The following is a 23,265-nucleotide window of genomic DNA, read 5'->3' on the forward strand; positions in this document are numbered from 1 at the left end:
CAGTAACGGCGGACTCGCTAACTGAGTTTTGGAACACAGGCTGTTTGGTGGTTAGAGACCGAGTTTCTGTGCAGGTCTCCGCAGCAGTTCCTTTTTGGCAATTATTCTTAAGGAATCTTAAATAGGAGGAACTATTAGGGGAATTCAGTTGAGATAGAAATAGAAAGGGAAACATCTGGGGTATCCTGTTCTTGCGGTCTCAAACTTTCAGGACAAAGTGTAAAAATCGAGTTTTCTGTTAGCTCAGAGAGGTTAGAACCTAAAAATAATTTCAAACTAATCTCTTGTCCAGTAACATGCTTGTTTTTGTTTCCTTGTTCAACTCATTTTGGTAAAAGGTACCAAATGGTTGCATCCTTAAAAAAATATGCAGGCTCATCTGACAGACAGTAGACGCTTTAGAGAAGATGTGGAATCCAGCCATTTGGGAAAACATTTGGCATCACCTCATAAACTCTGACCCAACAGTTTCTCCCCTAGCCGGTCCCTCTGCCCGGAGATGCTCTGAAAGTGTGTTCTGGGATACGTGGACACGGCAGTTCAGGCAGCATCGTTTATAATAGCAAAAATGGGAGACAAAGCAGACGTCCATGAACAAGAGTGCAGGAATAAGTTCATGGTGTAGTCACAGAATGGAGCATTAAACAAAGCTCAGTGTGCAGATTAATGCAGATGAACCATCCAAACTGGATCAAGTCACAAGAGTGTGCGTGTAGCATGATTACTTTCATATGACGTCCAAAGACAAGTAAAAGAAGCAATGTATCATATAGCAGTAGATTCATGAATGGCAAAACTCTAAAGAAAAGCAAGGGAATGTTTGTCCTAAAAGCCAGCATAGTGGTATGTCTGGAGCCAGGAGGTGGTACCATCAGGCCAGGGCGTGGGGAAGGCTTCTAAGGAATTGACAGGGTTCTGGTTCCTAAACGGGATGGTGGTTTCAAATATATACATGTAACACACATACACACCTTCATACAGACCAGCCTGACATTCTCTTCTAAGTCTGGGGCCTATTTTTGCCTGGGCTTTTTTCATTCTAGTAGCTGAAAGAATTAGAAAAATTGATTAAAAACCCTTTTTGTTTTACCGTACAGTGAATAATTGAATATTTAAAGCCATCAGGGCTCTTGGAAGTTATCTCCTATAATAGCACCCCCTGCTCCTCTTGTTTTGAGGTTTCAAGGTGGTACCATTGGAGAGTTGACTGATGTCATGCTGTGAGCTTCCATAGAGCCGTCTGGGCTTGCTTGTGCAAAGAATGAAGAAGGGAAACTTAGTGTGGGTTTTCGAGTGAGTTTGCCTTCCCCAGCGTGGGCCGAGGGGGTGGCAGCCTCGGACAGTGGACACAGGAAGGCCATCATCTTTTGGGTGCACTAAAGTTAGCTGTTCATTGCAGTGCTTATCATGTGTCTGAGCAGAGTGGGAAAATCCTGTTTTTTCTTGATCATCTATTAAAACGAGAGATGACTGTGTATTAAAAAGAGAGACCGAAGGTGGAAGATGAGGTTGGAGCGTGGTCTGTACCTTCTGGCCTCGGGCCTGAGCCAGGTAGCTCCGCAGGGGAAGAGAGCGACTGGATTCTTACTCCAGTGGAGAGGCTTCTGACAACAGAGGGATGTGAAGTGGAAAGATGTTGGAAAGGGAGCGCTTTTTTAGTTATTGAAGTGTTTATTGTCACCATTTTAGTTAGAGGAGGTGATAGCTCCCCCCAAAATTTGTTCATTTCATGTGACTTCTGGGCTCTTCTGTTTTTATTTCTTATTATATTCTGATTTGCCCCTTTCTACAGATAGGACAGGCTGAGCAGGACCCTGAGAAGGCTCAGGTGCAAGCGGGGTGCCCCTGGGTTGGGGGAGTGTGACCAAGGGGTCAGGAAAAGCTGCAGCCTCTTAGGCGGAAGAATATTCTGACTTTTGAACTGCCTTATAGTTCCTTAAATTATTTATAGTCAGTCCCAGGAGAAGGAAATTGCCAAACTTAATTGTTGATTTAAAAAAATCAACAGTTTTTTTGTTTGTGTGTGTGTGGCTTTTGACAATAACTGCAGGTGATGCATCTCCTTATAGAATGCAGTAATTTCAGGTAAATGGGCAAAATTTCCCCAAACCCATTTACTTAAAAGCACTTAGCAAATGCGTATGTCTGAGAATGAGCTGCTTTCTCAGAGGTCAGTGGTAATAGTAGCTAGCGTTCTCGGTGCTGTTAGTCCTGTGAGTGGTATCGTTGGGATGCTCATCTGACCCATTTCACAGATGAGGAGTCACGGGTGCAGAAGGGCTCAGTGACCTCCGTGCTCTCCCTGCTGGGAAGTGCAGACCGGGAAGCCAGGTTCCAGCCCCGACTCCTCACTAAACACATTAGTCCCTCGACAGAAAGTTCCGTGTTGAGTCGTGGCACCGTGGCTTTCAGGTGATATCCATCAGTGTAACGCGGAGGAGAGGGGTGGTGAAGGGTAGCTTTTATACCCTCCTCCTGAACACCCCTCCGCACCTCTCGGGTCTGCGCCATCTCTACCTTGGAAGGAAGTTGTCTGTAACCCTGTGCTGGTCCTGAGCACCTGGGCAGCAGGTGCGCTGAGGTCTCGGTGCAGTCCTGGGCAGGTCCTGCAGGTGCGGGCTGGGGAGTGAGTGAGTACGCACCCCTTCATTTAACTGTCCTTGCTGCGTTGCCCTGTGCCTTTCTATACGTCCATTTGCATTTCTTAACTAATTGTGAAAAAATGTTCTCTGGGCTTCCCAGTAGAGAGATACCGACTTGCTTCCTCGCTGTCAGGGACTTAGCAGTTAGAGGCTTGGAGAAAGGAAAACAGATTGCCCAGCCTGCATGGCCTACAGCTTTGAGTCTCAGCCCGCTCAGATGGGGTACTGCCGGGCACGTCTAAGGAAGTCATCTTTCGGGAGAGCTTGCCTCCCCCCACCCCTCCCTCAGTTATTTATTGTGGACCCCACAGCAAGCAGGAAGAGGCCCCATGACTCACGGTTGCACGGCCCCAGTGCAGGCCCAGGACACCTGTCTTTTCAGCCCCTTACATGGCAGCAGTTTCCCAGGTGGGATGATGAGTTTTATGGTCACGCAGCTGTAACTTCTTCCCGTTTTGTGAGGGTCGCAGCCCTGCCGGAGCACTTCTGAGCCGGTGCTGGCACCCACTTACAGAGCTCAGAGTGAATCAAGGGGAGATGCCGCTACACGTGGGCTGGTACCTCCTCAAGTTCACGGGGTCTCCAGCAGTGATCCCCTCTGAGCAAGCTTCCCTGCGGCCCCTCCCAGAGGGTTGAGCCCCTCGCTGGCACTTTGGTCCTCTGTACCTGGGGAATTGCATCTTTTTCTCATTATCAATGAATATGCGTAAGAATCCCAAGTGAGAGAGTCGATCCACATTAAATCCATTTTTATGTCAAAATTTGTTTTCCCATCAGTATATCTGAAATTATTTGGCTGAATAAACATATTTTAACAAGAATTTAAAAAACATACTTTTGTTGGTATGCAGAAGGGAATTTGATGTGAAGGAGGTGGCAGGAGAGGTGGTTAGAGAATTGAAATGAATTTTTTTTTTTTTTTGCATTAGTTTTCTCAGCTTCCTTTGTAGTTTCTTAAATTTCTTATTAGGAATTCAGTAGGAAGGCTAATAATAGGGACCTATTTATTAGAATTTCTTTTCCCTGCTTGGAAATGAGGGTAAGGCAGGACAGCAGTACCTGAGTTAACATGAATGAAAAAGTTGCTTTAACCTTAAAAGCCATGAGTCCTGAAGGCTTTGGCTGCCCTCCTGGTGTAATCTCAATACAGGTCCCATTATCTGTGACCAGAGTCGGGCTGGCGTTTCTCCCGCGGGGCTGTAGCACACCTGTTGAGCCATCAAATCTTGTTATGCTAAATAGAAGGATCAGGAAGAAAACTTCCAACTTAACCATAGGTTGCATTTGGAATTCAGCCTTAAAACAAACAAGTTACAAACACTACTTTTTAAAATTTATTTATTTATTTATTTTTGAGATGTCCTTACTTAGCGGGAGGGAATTGCTCCTCCTAGGTTTCTAATCCTGTTCCAGGCTCTCTGTCCTCCACTGGTCAGTAAACATCTAAAGGACAGGACCTAGCTTGCTCCTGTTTGTGTCCTCAAACATCAGATGTGTCACCATGTGTTTCAGTTGTATTTCTGATAACATTCAGAAACAGATAAAGTTGTCAAAGCAGAGTAGGTTAGTTGAAAAACTGAGGCACAGCAGCTATATGTAATCTATCGAGTGGGCTTCTAATGATTTTTTTTTCATAGATCTTTATTGGAGTATAATTGCATCACAGTACTGTGTTAGTTTCTGTTGTACAACAAAGTGAATCAGCCATACGCATACATATATCCCCATATCCCCTCCCTCTTGAACCTCCCTCCCACCCTCCCTATCCCACCCCTCTAGGTCATCACAAAGCACCAAGCTGATCTCCCTGTGCTGTGCTGCTCCTTCCCACTAGCTATCTATCTTATATTCAGTAGTGTATATATGTCGATGCTACTCTCACTTCGTCCCAGCTTCCCCCTCCTTCCCACCGTGTCCTCAAGTCCATTCTCTACGTCTGCGTCTTTATTTCTGTCCTGCCCTTAGGTTTTTCAGAACCTTTTTTTTTTTAGATTCCATATAGATGTGTTAGCATACAGTATTTGTTTTTCTCCTTCTGACTTACTTCACTCTGTACGACAGACTCTAGGTCCATCCACCTCACTACAAATAACTCAATTTCGTTTCTTTGTATGGCTGAGTAATATTCCACTGTATATATGGGCCACATCTTCTTTATCCGTTCATCCATTGCTGGACATCTAGGTTGCTCCCATGTCCTGGCTGTTGTAAATAGTGCTGCAATGAACATTGTCATACATGAGTCTTTTTGAATTATGGTTTTCTCTGGGTATATGCCCAGTCGTGGGATTGCTGGATCATATGATAATTCTATTTTTAGTGTTTTAAGGAACCTCCATACTGTTCTCCATAGTGACTGTATCAATTTACATTCCCACCAGCAGTGCAAGAGGGTTCCCTTTTCTCCATACCCTCTCCAGCATTTATTGTTTTTAGATTTTTTGATAATGGCCATTCTGACCGATGTGAGGTGATACCTCATTGTACTTTTGATTTGCATTTCTCTAATAATTAGTGATGTTGAGCATCTTTTCATGTGCTTCTTGGCCATCTGTATGTCTTCTTTGGTGAAATGTCTATTTAGGTCTTCTGCCCATTTTTTAATTGAATTGTTTGTTTTTTTGATAATGAGCTCCATGAGCTGTTTGTATATTTTGGAGATTAATCCTTTGTCTGTTGTTTCATTTGCAAATATTTTCTCCCATTCTGAGGGTTGTCTGTTCATCTTGTTTATGTTTTCCTTTGCTGTGCAAAAGCTTTGAAGTTTAATTAGGTCCCGTTTGTTTATTTTTGTTTTTATTTCCATTTCTCTAGGAGGTAGGTCAAAAAGATCTTGCTGTGGTTTACATCAAAGACTGTTTCTCCTAGGTTTTCCTCTAAGAGTTTTATAGTGTCTGGGCTTACATTTAGGTCTTTAATCCATTTGGAGTTTATTTTTTTGTGTGGTGTTAGGTAGTGTTCTAATTTCATCCTTTTACATGTAGCTGTCCAGTTTTCCCAGCACCACTTATTGAAGAGGTTGTCTTTTCTCCATTGTATGTTCTTGCCTCTTTTGTCATAAATTAGGTGACCATATGTGCGTGGGTTTATCTCTGGCCTTTCTATCCTGTACCATTGATCTATATTTCTCTTTTTGTGCCAGTACCATACTGTCTTGATTACTGTAGCTTTGTAGTATAGTTTGAAGTCAGGGAACCTGATTCCTCCAACTCCGTTTTTCTTTCTCAAGATTGCTTCTATTTGGGGTCTTTTGTGTTTCCATACGAATTGTAAAATTTTTTGTTCTGATTCTGTGAAGAATGCCTTTGGTAGTTTGATAGGGATTGCATCGAATCTGTAGATTGCTTTGGATAGTATAGTCATTTTCACAATATTGGTTCTTCCAGTCCAAGAACATGGTATATTTTTCCATCTGTTTATGTCATCTTTGATTTCTTTCATCAGTGTTTTATAGTTTTCTGAGTGCAAGTCTTTCACCTCCTTAGGCAGGTTTATTCCTAGGTATTTTATTCTTTTTATTGCAGTGGTAAATGGGAGTGTTTCCTTAATTTCTCCTTCTGATTTTTCATTGTTGGTGTATAGGAATGCCAGAGATTTCTGTGCATTAATTTTCTATCCTGCAGCCTCACCAAATTCACTGATTACTTCTAGTAGTTTCCTGGTGGCATCATTAGCATTTTCTATGTATAGTATCATGTCATCTGCAAACAGTGACAGTTTTACTTATTCTTTTCCAATTTGTATTCCTTTTATTTCTTTTTCTTCTCTGATTGCCATGGCTAGGACTTCCAAAACATGTTGAATAAGAGTGGCAAGACTGGACATCCTTGTCTTATTCCTGATCTTAGTGGAAAAGCTTTCAGTTTTTTATCATTGAGTATGATGTTTGCTGTGGGTTTGTCACATATGGCCTTTATTAGCTTCGGGTAGGTTTCCTCTATGTCCATTTTCTGGAGAGTTTTTATCATAAATGGGTGTTGACTTTTGTCAAAAGCTTTTTTTTCATCTGTTGAGATGATCATATGGTTTTTATTCCTTAATTTGTTAATATGGTGTATCACATTGATCGATTTGTGTATATTGAATAATACTTGCATCCCTGGCATAAATCCCACTTGATCATGGTGTATGATCCTTTTAATATGTTGTTGGATTCTGTTTGCTAGTATTTTGTTCAGGATTTTTGCATCTATGTTCATCAGTGATACTGGTCTATAATTTTCTTTTTTTGTGATGTATTTTTCTGGTTTTGGTATCAGGGTGATGGTGGTTTTGCAGAATGAATTTGGTAGTGTTCCTCCCTCTGCAGTTTTTTGCAAGAGTTTGAGAAGGATGGGTGTTAGCTCTTTTTTCTAAATGTTTGATCGAATTTGCCTGTGAAGCCATCTGGTCCTGGACTTTTGTTTGTTGGAAGATTTTAATTACGGTTTCAATTTCATTACTTGTGATTGGTCTGTTTATATTTTCTAATTCTTCCTGGTTCAGTCTTGGAAAATTTCACCTTTTCAAGGATTTGTCCATTTCTTCATGGTTGTCCATTTTATTGGCATATAGTTTGTAGTAGTCTCTTATAACCCTTTGTATTTCTGCGGTGTCAGTTGTGACTTCTCCTTTTTCATTTCTAATTTTATTGATTTGGGTCCTCTCCCTTTTTTTCTTGATGAGTCTGGCTAAGGGTTTATCAATTTTGTTTATCTTCTCAAAGAACCAGCTTTTAGTTTTATTGATCTTTGCCATTGTTTTCTTCATTTCTATTTCATTTATTTCTGCTCTGATCTTTATGATTTTTTTCCTTCTACTGACTTTGGGTTTTCTTTGTTCTTCTTTCTCTAGTTGTTTTACGTGTAGTGTTAGATTGTTTATTTGAGATTTTTCTTGTTTCTTGAGGTGAGATTGAATTGCTGTAAACGTCCCTGTTAGAACTGCTTTTGCTGCATCCCATAGGTTTTGGCTCTTCGGGTTTTCATTGTCATTTGTTTCTATGTATTTTTTTATTTCTTCTTTGATTTCTGCAGTGATTTCTTGGTTATTTAGTAGTGCACTGTTTAGCCTCCACGTGTTTGTGGTTTTTACAGTTTTTTTCCTGTAATTGATTTCCAGTCTCATAACGTTGTGGTCAGAAAAGATACTTGATACGATTTCAATTTTCTTAAATTTTCCAAGGCTTGATTTGTGACTCAAGATGTGATGTATCCTGGAGAATGTTCCATGCACACTTGAGAAGAAAGTGTATTCTGCCACTTTCAGGTGGAATGTTCTATAAATATCAATTAAATCTTATCTGGGCTGTTCTGTCATTTAAAAGCTTGTGTTTCCTTATTTATTTTCATTTTGGATGATTTGTCCATTGGTGTAAGTGGGGTATTAAAGCCCCCTACTATTATTGTGTTACTGTCAATTTTCCCTTTCATGGTTGTTAGCATTTGCCTTAAGTAGTGAGGTGCTCCTGTGTTGGCTGCATAAACATTTATAATTGTTATATCTTCTTCTTGGATTGATCCCTTGATCGTTATGTAGTGTTCCTCCTTATCTCTTATAATAGTCTTTATTTTAAAGTCTATTTTATCTGATATGAGTATTGCTACTCCAGCTGTCCTTTGATTTCCATTTGCATGGAATATCTTTTTTCATCCTTTCACTTTCAGTCTGTATGTGGGTCTCTTGTAGACAACATATATATGGGTCTTGTTTTTGTATCCATTCAGCCAGTCTGTGTCTTTTGGTTGGGGCATTTAATCCATTTACATTCAAGGTTATTATCGATATGTATGTTCCTCTTACCATTTTCTTAATTGTTTTGGGTTTGTTTTTGTGGGTCTTTTTCTTCTCTTGTGTTTCCCACCTAGAGAAGTTTCTTTAGCATTTGTTGTAAATCTGGTTTGGTGGTGCTGAATTCTCTTAGCTTTTGCTTGTATGAAAACCTTTTGATTTCTCCGTCGAATCTGAGTGAGATCCTTGCCAGGTAGAGTAACCTTGGTTGTAGGTTTTTGTCTTTCATCACTTTAAGTATATCCTGCCACTCTCTTCTGGCTTGCAGAGTTTCTGCTGAAAAATCAGCTGATAACCTTATGGGGATTCCTTTGTGTGTTATTTTTTGTTTTTTCTTTGCTGCTTTTAATATTGTTTCTTAGAATGTAATTTTTGTTAGTTTGATTAATAGGTGTCTTGGTGTGTTCTCCTAGGGTTTATCCAGTATGGTACTCTCTGTGCCTCCTGGACTTGGGTGACTATTTCCTTTCCCATATTAGGGAAGTTTTCAACTATAATCCTTCAAATATTTTGTCAGACCCTTTCTTTTTCTCTTCTTCTTCTTCGACCCCTGTAATTCGAATGTTGGTGTGTTTAGTGTTGTCCCAGAGGTCTCTGAGATTGTCTTCAATTCCTTTCATTCTGTTTTCTTTATTCTTCTCCTTGGCAGTTATTTCCATTATTTTGTTTTCCAGCTCAGTTATTCATTCTTCTGCCTCAGTTATTCTGTTATTGATTCCTTCTAGTGTATTTTTCATTTCAATTATTGTGTTGTTCATCTCTGTTTGTTTGTTCTTTAGTTCTTCTAGATCTTTGTTAAACCTTTCTTGTATTTTCTCAATCCGTGCCTCCATTCTATTTCTGAGATTCTGGATCATCTTTACTATCATTACTCTGAATTCTTTTTCAGGTATATTACCTATTTCTTCTTCATTTATTTGGTCTTATAAGTTTTTACCTTGCTCCTTCATCTGTGACATACTTTTTTGCCATCTCATGTTTTTTTTCCTTTTTTTTTACGAGTGAGACTCTGTTCCTGTTTTACTGGTTGTTTGGCCTGAGGCTTCCAACACTGGAGTTTGTAGGCTTTTGGGTAGAGCTGGGTCTTGGTGCTGAGATGAGGAACTCTGGGAGACTTCACTCCGATGAATATTCCCTGGGGTCTGAGGTTCTCTGTTAGTCCAGTGGTTCGGACTTGGAGCTCCCACCGCAGGAGCTTTGGCCCGACCCCAGGTTCGTGAACCAAGATCTTGCAAGCCACCTGGGGCAGCCAAAAAAAAAAAAAAAAAAGGAGTACAGTAACAAAGTAAACAATAAAATTAGACAAGGAAAGTAACAGCTATGTTAGAAAAAAAAATAAAAATAAAAATACAGATGAAACAACAACCGGAATGTAGAACAGAACTACAGTAGTAACAAAGAGGAGGAGGAAAGAACAAAACAGGTGGAAAAGGTCTTGGCTGTGGAGGGTGGCGTCTAAGCAGGGGTGAGGTTTGGCTGGTGGGCGGGGCCTACGCTTAGGGTCCACAGGGCTGGAAAAGGCGGCGGGGGCGTGGGGGGGGTTTAGGCTCTACAGAATACAAGGGGCCCAGGCGTGCCTCCCCACCTGGGAGCCCAGCAGGCTTCCTGGGCTCAGGTGGGTGGGGCAGACACCCTCCGCTCCTCTCCTGCTCCTGCAGCCCCCTCCCAGCTGCCTCTCCTGATCTTGCTGGCCTCCCTCCTTCGTCCCCAGGGCCCAGCTGCCTCTCCTGATCTTGCTGGCCTCCCTCCTTCGTCCCCAGGGCCCACGCTCCCTGCAGGGGCCTTTGGAGGGTGGGGGATCGGCCTGGGAGCTCAGCAGGCTCCCCGGACCCAGGTGGGCAGAGCAAACGCCCTCTGCTCCTGTCCTGCTCCTCCATTCCCAGAGGGCCCCTCCCGCCTGCCTCTCTTCATCTCCCCAGCCTCCCTCATCTCTCCAGCCTCCCTCCTATGCCCCCAGGACCACCCCAGCCTGGAGGTGACCTCTGAGGGCATAGGATCCAGCCTGAGAGCCAGACAGACTTCCCCGGCCGGTTGGGCAGGGGAAACGCTGGGCCCGCTCTCCCCTGATCCCAGCCCCCAAGGGTCCCTCCAGGCATGGGAAGGCATCCCTCCCCTCCTCTCAGCCACTCCTCAGGGGCGCCAGTCCTGTCTGGCCTCCACTTCTCCTCCCTCCTCAGTTCCCCCACATCCTACTGGTTCTCTTGGGGGTTCTTCCTGTCTCCTTGGGCGTCAGGGTCCCCCACCAGCATCTGGCAGGCGCCCTAGTTGTGGGGAGACGCCAACTCTGAGTCTTCCCACACCGCCTTCTTGACTCCGCCCCCCCTTCTAATGATTAAGGCAATCACAGTGTTACTCTTTGAACATGTTATAGTATTATTCACTTCTGTGCTTTGCGGTTTTAATCCCTATAGCAAGGGTTTCCAGCCTTTTCAGAATGGTCTGGAGCATCCTTTTCTATGTCAAGGACTTAGTTTTAGTGCCAGTGATTGATACAGAATTTCAGTGACAAAAGTAATACTTTTAGATGGCTTTGTGTAACTAATCACAATAGCATCTACATCTTTTTTTATAAATAACAGTACCTGTATTTGTAAGGCATATTTATTTGTCCATCAGACTTTGCTTGTTATGTACACACGGTTAAGGCCACTATTTGGTCTAATGTGTGTTTTATTTTGTTTTAGATTATAAGCTTCTTAAAATCAGGAACACGTCATTCAGGGGAACATTTCTAGGGCTTAAGAGAACACCATGTGTAGATGTGTCCTTTATGAATGCCAGGTGATGAAAAACACAGTCCTACGCTTCATCCGAGGGGCTGGCTGGTAGAAAGTTCTTCCATACCTTTCTAGTGAGTTTATGTTGAAATTAAATCCAAATGGAAATAACTTTTCAGTCCTTCAGGTTCAGTTTTGAGTTGCATGGGGTTCACTTGGCTTGCTGTTTCCCTCACGTCTACTCTGCTTACAGAATCTCCTAATGAAAGCACTTTGGTGTAACTCGGAATTCTTGGGTGAAGACACTCCTGAGTGCAAAGGGGCGGGGCTGCAAGACCCGTGTTTCCTACTTAGAACCCACTTCCCTAGAGTCTTGCCTTCCTCTTGGTGGTTGAGGACGTGGTGTTGACTGAAAAAGAACACAAAGTGAGAGCAGTGAGTTTGTTTTATTCGGTGACCTCACTGAGGACTGTAGCCCAGGAGACAGGCCCCTCAGATGGTTCTGAGGATCTGCTCCGAAGAGGTAAGGGGGGAGCCAGGATACAGCTGAACTTTTTTTGCTGGAAAAACATGTGGTTAAGCATAAAAAGATCACTGCTAATTACAGAGAACGGACATCTGAAGTTAATGATTTCACTGTTTTTCTATGTGTGGGAAGATGCAGGAATCTGGGCTCACTGAAATTTTTCCTTAGGTATGCATCTTAACTCTCCAGGGGCCAGTATATGCTCCACGGAACTCGAAGCCGCTCAGTGTTCTTCCCATCACAGAAGCTTTTCATAAATAATTTGTGTGTGTGTGTGGCTGGGCAGCAAATAACTGTTTAATTACATTGCGAAAATCCCAGAGTCAAACTTTTCCTCCTTAAAAATCTGAACGAAGAATGTTCGTTGATGTACTAGATGATGTATAGGATGTGAGATGAAGGACTCCCTCGTGACCGTAGCCTCCTCAGAATGAGTGTTTGGAGCAAGTTGACCGCTTTGGAGCCGTTGCTGACTGTCTGGGATGAGACGGATACTCGGCGCTCGGAGCTGCAGATTGTCAGCTGCCACTTAAAGTTTCCAGCTGCTTGAAGCGCTCCGAGCCTGGGGGCTACCTAGCTGGGGATGGGGCCCTTACTGCGGCCCTAGCGCTCTGCTAGGCAGTGAGATGCAGGACCGTCCCACCCCTCGAGGGGCTTCCCTTATCATGGGGCGCACCGATGGGTGTTGAGGTAATTGTAACCGTGCAGTGTGGTAAGGGTGCGGGGTGCTGTGGGAGTGCAGGATGGGGCATCTGATCCAGCACTGGCGGCCTCCGCCAGGCTTCACAGACGGGCTGGGTCTGGCCCGAGTCTCTCCGGAGGAGCTGGGCACGTGAAGAGTGCGTGCGTGTGCGTGTTCACACGTGTATGTGCACGTTGGGAGGTGCGGGGGGTGTTTCCGGCTGGGAGGGAGCAGTGTGTGTGGAAGTTCAGCCGTGAGCGAGGACGTGTGTTCCCTGCAGGTGATGAGAATTCCTGGAGTGGGTGTGGGAAGAGGGTACTGAGTCGGGGGGAACTAGTGAGGCCACAGGGGTAAGTGGACGTCAGGTCTTGAGGGGCTTTGTGCCACATCAGGGAGTTCGGGCTTTATTCGAGGGCACAGAGAAGCCAGTGGCAAATTTTAGGGGAGTGAAACTGTGAGATGTATGTTTAGGAGAGAGTGGCAGAATGGATCAGAGGGAATCATGAATGTCCATTAGGAGACTGTGGGAGTCCTGCACACGAGGGAGATGCTGGCCAGTGGACACGGTGCCCCTGGAGTCTGCAGGAGTGCAAGGGAGGACGGTGGGGGGCAGGGGGCAGCCTGGGTTCCTGGTTCGGTTGTGGGCGGGTGGTTTGTGGGACCAGGTGCTGTGCTGGGACCCACACAGTGCGGGGCAGGTCTGGGGGGATGCGGGCGAGTTCAGGGTTAGACGTGTGGTGGAGAAGCCTGTACCGTAGGCACGCAGGTGCCCAGTTCATGACCCCTCATGGTTCCAGCGATGACAGTCTCCTGCTCGGCAGCCAAGACCAGCCATAATCAGCTCCCCCCCCGCCCCCCGGCAAGAATCCTACATGTTATAGGACATCTCTTACTTTGATCCCTCCGGCCCTGGTTTTTCCATACCATGTGTCTGCACCGTACAGAACTGACCACTCCTGCCGCTCTGCCAAACACACTGGGTTCAACAAGGACCCTAGATTGCACTTGATGTTCATATCACCCCCAAATCAGAGCAAATCAGTGTACACTGAGAGAAGTTTTAATACCGTCAGTTTATACCACTTCTCTGTAATTGAAAGCCTTTCTGTATGTAATAATCAAAAAGATATTTATATAAAGGGAAAGAGTAGAGTTATAATTATAGCTGTATTTTCCAAAGCCTTTTATAGAGCTTGATTGTGATGTGCATTTAAAAAATTATACATGGGTATTAGAATTTTTTCTTATTTGGTAGAGGGTAAGGGTACTACCATTTATGGACTGTTTGATGTAATGATTAAACAAGTTTTCTTTTAGCAGTCAACTTAGGTTGATTGCTGTACAGTTGTATCACTGTTATTCATTTGCTACAAACTAAGTTTTTTTTTGTTTTTTGTTTTTTCTTTTGGCTGCGTTGGGTCTTTGTTGCTGTGTGTGGGCTTTCTCTAGTTGCAGCGAGCAGGGGCTACTCTTCGTTGCGGTGCGCGGGCTTCTCATCACGGTGGCTTCTCTTGTTGCAGAGCACGGGCTCTAGGTGCGCGGGCTTCAGTAGTTGTGGTGCGCGGGCTCAGTAGTTGTGGTTCACAGGCTTAGTTGCTCCGCGGCATGTGGGATCTTCCCAGACCAGGGATCGAACCCGTGTCCCCTGCATCGGCAGACAGATTCTTAACCACTCTGCCACCAGGGAAGGCCCACAAACTAAGTTTTTAAACAGCTTTCCTGAGAGGCTACTTCTTATGTAAAGCAAACCTTATTTGGAGTCTGTCAGCACACAGAACCATATGTATCAAAGTGTGTGTGTGTGTGTGTGTGTGTGTGTGTGTGTGTGTGTGTGTGTAGTTTAGGGTGAGTGATAGGTCTCAGGGTACAGCCTGGGTGAGCTTTCCCCAGAGGCATCTCCTGACAGGCAGTACAGGCACAAGCACAGACAGATGTCTTCTTTCTCTTGGCGTTAGACAAACACGAGGATAATGTTTCTCTACGCTTGGCCCTGTGCTGGTCCCTGGGGATGCAAAGATGAACGGCACGTCTGGGCACATGGTTCTTTTTAGATTTATGAGATTATAGAACTCCCTTTTACAACATTCCTCCTTTTTTTGACTATTGGAATATTTCCTTTCATTGGTCTATTACTTAGGCTTTTTAATTAACCTCTAACACAGTTACTATGTAATTAAATCATCAAATGTTAAAAATTCTACAGATTGTCTCATTACAGTAAAATATATGTAATAGTTAAAAATATTCTTGCTCTGGTTTTGTTTTTGGTTTTTTTGGTTATTTTGGTTTGTCTTCTATGTTTTGCGCTCAAGACATTAAAAGCCAGAGCTATTTCAAGTTGAAATGCCCTTAAACTGCCTTGAATCAGTCAACTTATGTTGCTTTTTCTTTCTGCAAGGTATGATGTTACAGGCTATTGCTTCTAAAATTATGTGAAGGAATAAATCAACCAGTCTGACAGTTATTATAACCATAAAGGAAATAAGTAGAAATTATAGTGCTGCACTATGAAACCCCATCCATATTCCTGTGTGGTGGCCTGTGAACATGTTTAGATTCTTGATATAAATATTTAATTCACTTTATATGCATTTTATAATCATTTTATAAGTATGGACTGTAGTTACATATTTATGTAAAAATAATATAAGCATTGCATTATGTTTTGATTTTTTCATGTATTAGTAAAGAAGACACAGTACACCACTTGATTTATAACCCTATATCTACCCCCCACCCCCCTCAAAACATTTTCAGAGAGGATCCATCCGGGCTAGAGAAAATGCTTCCTTCCTACGCAACACTGGTCTCAATGCTTGCCCAACTAGAAGCCTTGGTAGCGCAAACATTGTGCCGCGCGCGCTGCCGCTCCCAGCGATCCGTGACTAATCCCGCAGGCACTGCAGAGAAAGGTCCGGCAGTCGGAACTGCGGACGGCCTGCCTGGAAAGGGTGACGTCACCCCCATCTGCGCGTGCGCGCTGCCGCTGATGGAGCGGCTTCGCCCCCTGCTCTTTGTGCTGTGGGGTGCGCGCGCGCGCGTGCGTTTCCCCTAAATAAACTAATGAGCAAAATTCGGTAATTACCACCAAGACTCCGTACTCATAGTGACCCTCCAGCTTACTACTTAATGTTGCTTTTCTTTGTTCTTTCAGAACGCTGCTTTCTTTATTACCACATTGTTTATTCCTGCTGCAACCTGTGTCTTTAGAAGGATGGGAATTTGTTCAGTCTCTCTGACTTTCAGTCTTCCCCTTTAGTAAATACTAACGTAAGATAGCTGGCCGGCAAATGAGACCTCTGAAAACAGATGAGCAGACAGTTTGCCTTGTGGATTGTCTTTGAAGGACAGATCCCAGTGCAGGAGGTGAGGCGGACTGTTCAGAACAAGGTGCCGGTTCATTTGGTTCAGCTCAAATGGTGAAGAAGGGACTTGTTTTTCTTCTAACAAACACTGTTTTTATTCAATACTTAAAAAAAAAATTGACTTGTTTAATTTGAGGATTATGTAAAATTTCAAATGGCTAGTATCCACCGGTACTCCTGAGAGAAATATGGGGGAAAAAATTAACCTGTGTTTTGGTTTAGAATTCTAAAAATTTGGTTCATTTAAAAACTCATTTGATTTGTTTCATCTTAATTTCTTTTGAAACCAGCTATGGAAAAATGACTGCTGGGATAATGTGCTGCATAAAAGCTTTTTTGCTCATTGTAAAAATATTTCTGTGGTGCTTTTTTACTTCTTAAATAAAAAAGCTTGGGGGTGGTTGTTCCTTATCTGTTTTGTTGTTTTTAAAAAATCTGATACCAAGGAAATGACCAAGTGCGGGAGCATTCTGGTCAGCAGTGACTCGCTTCAAAAGGTGTTTGTCAGCAGTAACAATATAGCACCTCCTTGTAGGGTCGAGGGATGAAAAACGAGAGATTGATCTGACCAGTGGGGTATTAGATAGTTGAAGTTTCAGACCATTGATTCAACTAAAAGATTTTACATTGTTGAATAACTTGTGGAATGTTTTCTCTTAGGGCAGAGAGGTTAATTTTCCTCGTTAAAAATGTAAGTCATACTGTAGGCCATCTGAGCAATACTGAGCTTATAGGTTAAACAGGAAACAGGAAGTGCTAAGGAACATTGAGGTGCTTGCATGGGGGTTTCGGGCAAGAAGCTGGAGAAGTATGTGCATGTCTTCGTTCGTTCGTTCGTTCGTTCATTCATTCAGCCAACCCACGTTTATTGAGCACCCTGTGCCTGCCCTGTCCTAGGCAGCTGGGACACAGCAGGGGACAAAACAGACCCGTCCTCTGGCTAGCAGGCGGATTTAGAGGAAGAGAGAGAAAAACTGTCCTCTTGATGGGCAACAGAATGTGAGTCACTTTAGGAAACGTGAATGATTTGGGAGCAGGGGGTTGAAATGTACCTCAGGTTGACAGGTTACTGAACCAAATAGCAGTTTGAAAAGTGGTAACAGAATCAACTTTGGCAAGTCATATCATGCTGAACCTGGGGGTTTGAGATATTTTTAAATGAATACGTTAAAACCTCTAAATATTCAAATGTGATTGCTTTAGGAAAAGGGGTTATTTGTGTTGACTGAAACCAGGAAAGAGGAAAGAAAATCAGCCACTAACTGCATGTTTATGTTAACAATGATAAAATCAGAGTTTTAACCCAAACCCTTTTCCCTCAGTAGCGTTCAACAAATATTAACATCAAGATCTAGAGTAATGGCAAATGTTATGTGAACATTTTTTCAGGTTTGGTTTAAAAGAGCAGCTGTTGACTTCCTTGTAGGACTCCCCTGGGACACACCCTTTGCACCTACGGAGGAGCTGGAGGAGCTGGATGAGCCTCGGCTGCTGCATCCCATGCGGCGTTCACCGTTCCCTGAAGCTAGCATTTCATTAAACTTCACCGTGGCTTCTTTGTCTCAGCAAAACGTACTTTAAATCGTAGCAAGTATCCAGTCCCTCGGCACACTTCAGCATAGGCCTGTGTATTTTAAAAAGTATATAATTGACGAAATGGGTACAAATACATGTCCTCTGACTTTGGCCATTTACCTCTGTTATATAGTTATTGCCTTTCGCATTGCTCTTCTTTTTTTGCCCCTTCTCTCCTAGTTTTACTGAAATTCTCTCTGTGCCACCTGTTAAGTTTGGTGGCACTTAGGAGTAAAGTGCTGATGACTTCCTGGCTGTGGCACTGATGAGGTCTGAGGTCTCACAGGTGTCACTCCGAGATGGCATCTGCCAGCCCTTCCCCTCTCCATGAGTGTGGGAGGACAGGTGTATGCTTCCAGGGTAGTTGCTGAGTGTATCCTTTTGTTCCGAAAGTGTAGGACCCACAGCTAGATCCTCTAACGCACGAGGAAGCAGCACAGTAGTTGTCGTCATGTAATCTATCTGTCATGTAATCTAGAATCACTGGAATAGCACAGAAGCCATTTATTTGTAATTGTTTTGTAGTCATGCACTCTGTTTTCATAAATAGCTCTTCAGGGCATGGAACAGAATCTGCCATTTGATCTGAGGACATTTCATGTCTGAGTTCTTCTTGCTTTTTATTGAAAGTTACGTGATATATTTAATCTAGCTTTAGCATGTGTACAGGCTTCCTCAGTCCTTTGCCTGTTGGGTGTGTTTTTTAAAAATGGAAACGAGGTTAAACATAATACTTAGGTGAGCGCCTAATAATAGCCACAAACTCAGTTTCTTTGTGTGGTTAGTTTTATTTTTTGTTTGTTTGTTTGTTTCTCTCTCTCTTTTATGTTTTAGACGTTTTCATTGTCAATTTTAATAAAATCAGAATCTCTTTTTTTCTGTGCCATATTCAACAAAAATATTACAGTAAAACTATTTAGAATTTATATTCCAGTCTATGTTCAGACATGTACATATATCATAATAGAAGTTAAACACATTTTCACACCAATTTAGCCATTGATTCATACCTTTCTTCTTCTAGAAAAACTGTGAGTCTTACTTAATTTAGGGGAGATTGTCATTGTTAGTTTTGTTTCCTTCACTTTGTTTTCATATCAGTATGATATTCTTCCTGTGGGGTGACCTGGAACATGGCAGCTCTAACTAGCATCATTCACTCCATCAAGGTTATTAATAACCAGATGTAGTTCAGAGTCGGTGGGAATTGTCAAGAATGCTTTGGAATTCCGTAAGTCACACAGGCCTCTCTTGAGGTCCGCGAACTGGAATGGGGACATTCTCCTTGTCGAGGGTTGTGTGAGAGGCAGCTCCTGCTTCTGCAATGTGGGAATCCAGGACCACGGTGGTAGTGGCAGCTCTCTGAGGGCTCTGCTGTGTCCCGGCCGGGGCAGGTGCGTGCACGGGCTATGGGGGGACGGTAGGAAGCGTGCATTTTCTTATCTGGTGGCAGTGGAAGGGGATCCTCTTTTCAAATCCCGGTAGATGGGGGTCCACAGCTATGGCTTCCTCCTTCCTAGTATTCTGTTATTTGGTCTGCCTCCTCATTGCCTGGGTCCGTTCGTGCTGCTTACAGAACTTTCCATCCTGTGCCTTGCTCTCTATGTGTTTATGAGCTTGTCTCTGCAAAGGCTGCTGTGGTGGCTGGTTCCTCTTTGCATTTGCCCGCTGCCATCCATGTCCGCCTCAGTTGGAACTGGGATGTCATCAATCTTTGCAGACACATGCAGTGCATTACCCAATGTCAGTCAATGAATTGCTGAGACGACATTGCATCCATTCAAGAGTTTTGAAGGAACCTTAAGGATGAAATTGCAGAGCCCTTGGCTCTCGTTTTGCCTTTTATAAATAGCCACTGTTCTAAAAGCTTGGTGGGCTGCCAGCACAAGGCATGGTATATTGGAAAGCACAGTGGCCTGGTGATCTGGAGGCCTGCGTTGAGGTTCTGTGTTGAGCCATTTCACAACCAGCTGGGTAGTGCCGCCAAGCCCTTGGACCTCAGGGTCCTCGTCAGGATGTGTTTGCTGTGGTCTTTGCACAGAAGTCTCTGGTGATCGTCAGTGTCATGGTTAGATCCCGTTAAACTGGGTTCTTTGTACATGTGTAGGTATTCTGTGGACAGGATTGTTATTAATCTACTCGTTCTTTGTTTCTGTGAATGATACATTGCAGAGACTAGATTCTGTTGGATTCCTCCAAAATGTGCTGGTTTTGTTGCTGTTTGGGTGCTTGTTTCAGCAGGCTGGACCCTGCAGCGGGCAGCCACTCCAGCCTCGGGTCCGGTCCTTAGCCTTAGCTTGGAGCTGGGGCTGCTTGGAGCTTGCCCTGAACATGCAAGCTCGGGGGGACAGCCAGAGGTTTGGGCCAAGTTTAGGTACAGAATTTGGGGCTCCCCTTCTCTTTTGCACGATTTCTTTTCTTGATTACAGCTGCTGAGGTTGCCCTGAGCTGTGTCCCGACTTGTTTTAGCAGCTCCAGGTGGCTTAGGCTGGGCCCTGCCCTCAGGCGGAAAGCCCTTATAAAGTCACTTCCTTTTTCCTGGTGTCTCTTCCTGCTTTTGGTCACTCTCCTGTGCCTTGAGACAGTCGGTTTTTGTAGGTTTAATCTGTGGCAGGGCTGGTCCTCAGGAACTGCTCAGGCTCATGAGAAGTGGAAGCTCCAATCACGTACCGAGAGCACTTTTTTTGCTGCTAATTCCAGGTCTGTGCCTTGCATTGGTTATTTATTACCAAACTCACATTTTTGGATCCTTTCCTTGTACTATTTTGGCAAAAACAAACAGGAAAATAGGGATGGGGCAGCTCTCCTTAATTCTTTCTAGAGATTGCTCTGCCGTGAATGATAGTTACTTGTTTTGATGAGTATGGCCAACATCCTGAAGCTGGATTTCGCCTGGTAGAGACCTCCAAGAGACAAATGCCGAGGCGTTATTACCATTATGAAGATTTCTGACCCCAAAGTCCCATGTGGGCATTCGCCCTGGAGAGCTGGGCCGGTCGTGTTTGGGCTGCCAGAGTTCCCTTTACGGAGATGGGTACTAGCCTGGCCTAAAGTGCCCGCCACGTGCTTCCTTGCCACACTGTTTCCACTGGGCCTTCTACGATGTTCGGGGCGTGGGGAGAGTTGGTTTGATGCGAGGAGAGGGACCTGGGCCGCCCAGTGAAGCGGGTGACACCAGGCCATCTTGCCACGTTCGCCAGTGACATTCCTCCAGGGGCGCATGACCCAGAAATCCTGGAAGGACAGCGCCAGGTGGGAGCTGTGGCCCGTCCCCAGCCGTTTATAATTCTGCTCTCCTGCCTCACACTGTTTAACTGCATTCGGAGATAGGAGGAGGCTCTGAGCTCCCCCTAGAGGCTTTAGTGTGCCATGAATCGCAGTTTTAAAACAACCGTGTTGCTGCTTTATTTGCCAGTGTTTATGTTAAATCTGTGGAATTAAAATGAAGATTTTTGAAACAATCTGGACTGATTTCATATCCCGTCTTTTTGGGACCAAACCTTTCTTTAAAACCAGAAATGATCGAGAGCCTGCTTGGTATGGGAGCCTCTGGGTCTGGGTCTGCAAATCATTCTTGCACATTGAAATAGAAGGTAATCCTGTGATCAGAGACTTCCCTTCATAGAATTCAGATGTTTTCAAATGATGGTATTTCTCAAGTTGATTTAATGGGTGTGAAGAAAGCAGCTGTGTTGGCATTGAGATAGGGTGGTTAGGAAATTAAATGACATTCAGGCAACCTGGTAATTTTATTTTCTCCTTATGTATTTCAGGGTTTCGCAAAAACGATGAAATGAAAGCTATGGATGTTTTGCCAATTTTAAAGGAAAAAGTTGCATACCTTTCAGGTAAAGTTTAACTTTCTAATCTGCTCCATTGTTCCTTCTGAGTGCTTTGATACAATGTCAGAATCTGAAATGCTAAACTATAAACTAGCTCACCTGTCACAACATAAAAGCATTGGCATTTCGATGGATTTTCAACTGCTTTATTCTTGTAGTGTTGTCCTGAGAAATTAGTGCCCAAAGAGTTTTCTTCTAGCTGGCAGGCACATCATAGGTCAGATAGCATCGGTGATTAAAGTATGTTCGTGTCTGTCATTCAACAAACATTTGGCTGTTTTGCCCCAGTCAGTTAAGTAAAAAAACTTTTTTTTTTTTATTGGAGTATAATTGCTTTACAATGTTGTGTTAGTTTCTGCTGTACAGTGAAGTGAATCAGCAGTATGTATACATATATCCCCTCCCTCTTGGACCTCCCTCCCATCGTGCCCATCTAGGTCATCACAGAGCATCGAGCTGAGCTCCCTGTGCTGTGCCGCAGGTTCCCACTAGCTATCTGTTTTACACACGGTAGTGTATATATGTCAAGCGTAATCTCCCAATTCATCCCACCCTCCCCTTTCCCCCATGTCCACACGTCCGTTCTCCACGTCTGCATTTCTATTCCTGCCCTGGAAATAGGTTCAACTGTACCATTTTTCTAGATTCCACATATCTGCGTTAATATACAATATTTGTTTTTCTCTTTCTGACTTACTTCACTCTGTATGACAGACTCTGGGTCCATCCATATCTCTACAAACGACCCCATTTCGTTTCTTTTTATGGCTGAGTAATATTCCATTATATATATGTACCATATCTTCTTTATCCATTCATCTGTCGAGGGACATTTAGGTTGCTTCCCTGTCCTGGCTATTGTAAATAGTGTGCAGTGAACATTGGGGTACATGTGTCTTTTTGAATTACGGTTTTCTCAGGGTACATGCCCACCATCTCAGCAGAAGTGGTGGGAATGAGACCATATGTAGATGTGTCCTGCCTTCCTTGCCTCTCTTTCTGGTGCTCTGGTCCTGGAATTCCTAGAACCCATGTCATGGACCTTGAAAGCCCTGGTGGTCTCTGCCAGCTGGTCCTCCACTTAACTCCTGGCCCTTCTGCAGCATGGGGACAGACTGGACTGGCCTCCCAGGCTCCGGGGCACTCACCTGCCCTCTCCTCTGCGCACAGAGGGTCAGCTTTGGGGCTTTTCTGGCTGTCTCCTCGGGGGCTCCTTCCTACATGAACAGAACAGCCGTTGGGTGTCATACCTTTTTAGCACCAGTTCACTTGTTACAGAACAAAGGTTTGCAGGAGTTTTCTGCTGTGTTATAGCAGGAAGTAAATCTGTAGACTGTCACGTGCTTTTAGACAGTCTTCCTGGATGTGTTTCCCTTGATAAATTTTTATCTTTCACAAACAGGCATACTATGCTGATCTGATGTCTCCTCTTGAACACATTTTATTTTAAATTTGTGACACTGCTAGCTGCTTTTGTATGTTCTGTGTGTCCTTTAAGCATGTGGGACGGGTATATATTTAGGATGCAGCTTCCTGTGGCCTTTTCGCTAGTCTTATCTTGCTTTGTGTCCAGTAGTGTTTCTTGGCTCGTGTTAAACACTGTTTGATGATTTTGCTGAAGTAAATCTAATTCAAAGTGACTTTGAGAGGTTAATAGAAGACTAAGTTCATGAAAAGGAGAAGGTGCTTTAGATTGTTGGAAAAACATGGTAAAGAAATGAAAGGGGACAAAAGGCCCTCCTGGCTTCTAATACACTGTTTTCAAATTGGTATTTGCTCCTTTCTTGTTTTTTTTTTATAAATTTATTTATTTATTTTTGGCTGCGCTGGGTCTTCGTTCCTGCGTGAGGGTCCTCTCCAGTTGCGGCGAGCGGGGGCCACTCTTCATCGCGGTGCGCGGGCCTCTCACTATTGCGGCACCCCCTGTTGCGGAGCACAGGCTCCAGACGCGCAGGCTCAGTAGTTGTGGCTCACGGGCCCAGTTGCTCCGCGGCATGTGGGATCCTCCCAGACCAGGGCTCGAACCCGTGTCTCCTGCATTGGCAGGCGGATTCTCAACCACTGCGCCACCAGGGAAGCCTGCTCCTTTCTAATCATTTACTAACAAACTGTAACATATGGACTCATGCCAGTTTCGTGAACCTCCT

General features: G+C 44.0%; 1 protein-coding gene across 6 annotated transcripts in view; it reads left to right on the forward strand.

Moving 5' to 3' along the window:
• The window catches only part of TRIO (trio Rho guanine nucleotide exchange factor), a 373,499-nt gene that overhangs the window by 108,679 nt on the left and 241,555 nt on the right, over window positions 1-23,265 (forward strand). For all 6 annotated transcript variants that reach the window (XM_082381867.1, XM_082381868.1, XM_082381865.1 and 3 more), the window contains exon 2: window positions 21,050-21,124. In XM_082381867.1, coding sequence (XP_082237993.1) covers window positions 21,050-21,124 — 75 coding nt within the window. The remainder of the gene's footprint in view (window positions 1-21,049; window positions 21,125-23,265) is intronic.

This window comes from Balaenoptera borealis (genome assembly GCF_965194805.1).
Source record: "Balaenoptera borealis genome assembly, chromosome: 2".
In the NCBI taxonomy this organism is placed as follows: Eukaryota; Metazoa; Chordata; class Mammalia; order Artiodactyla; family Balaenopteridae; genus Balaenoptera; species Balaenoptera borealis.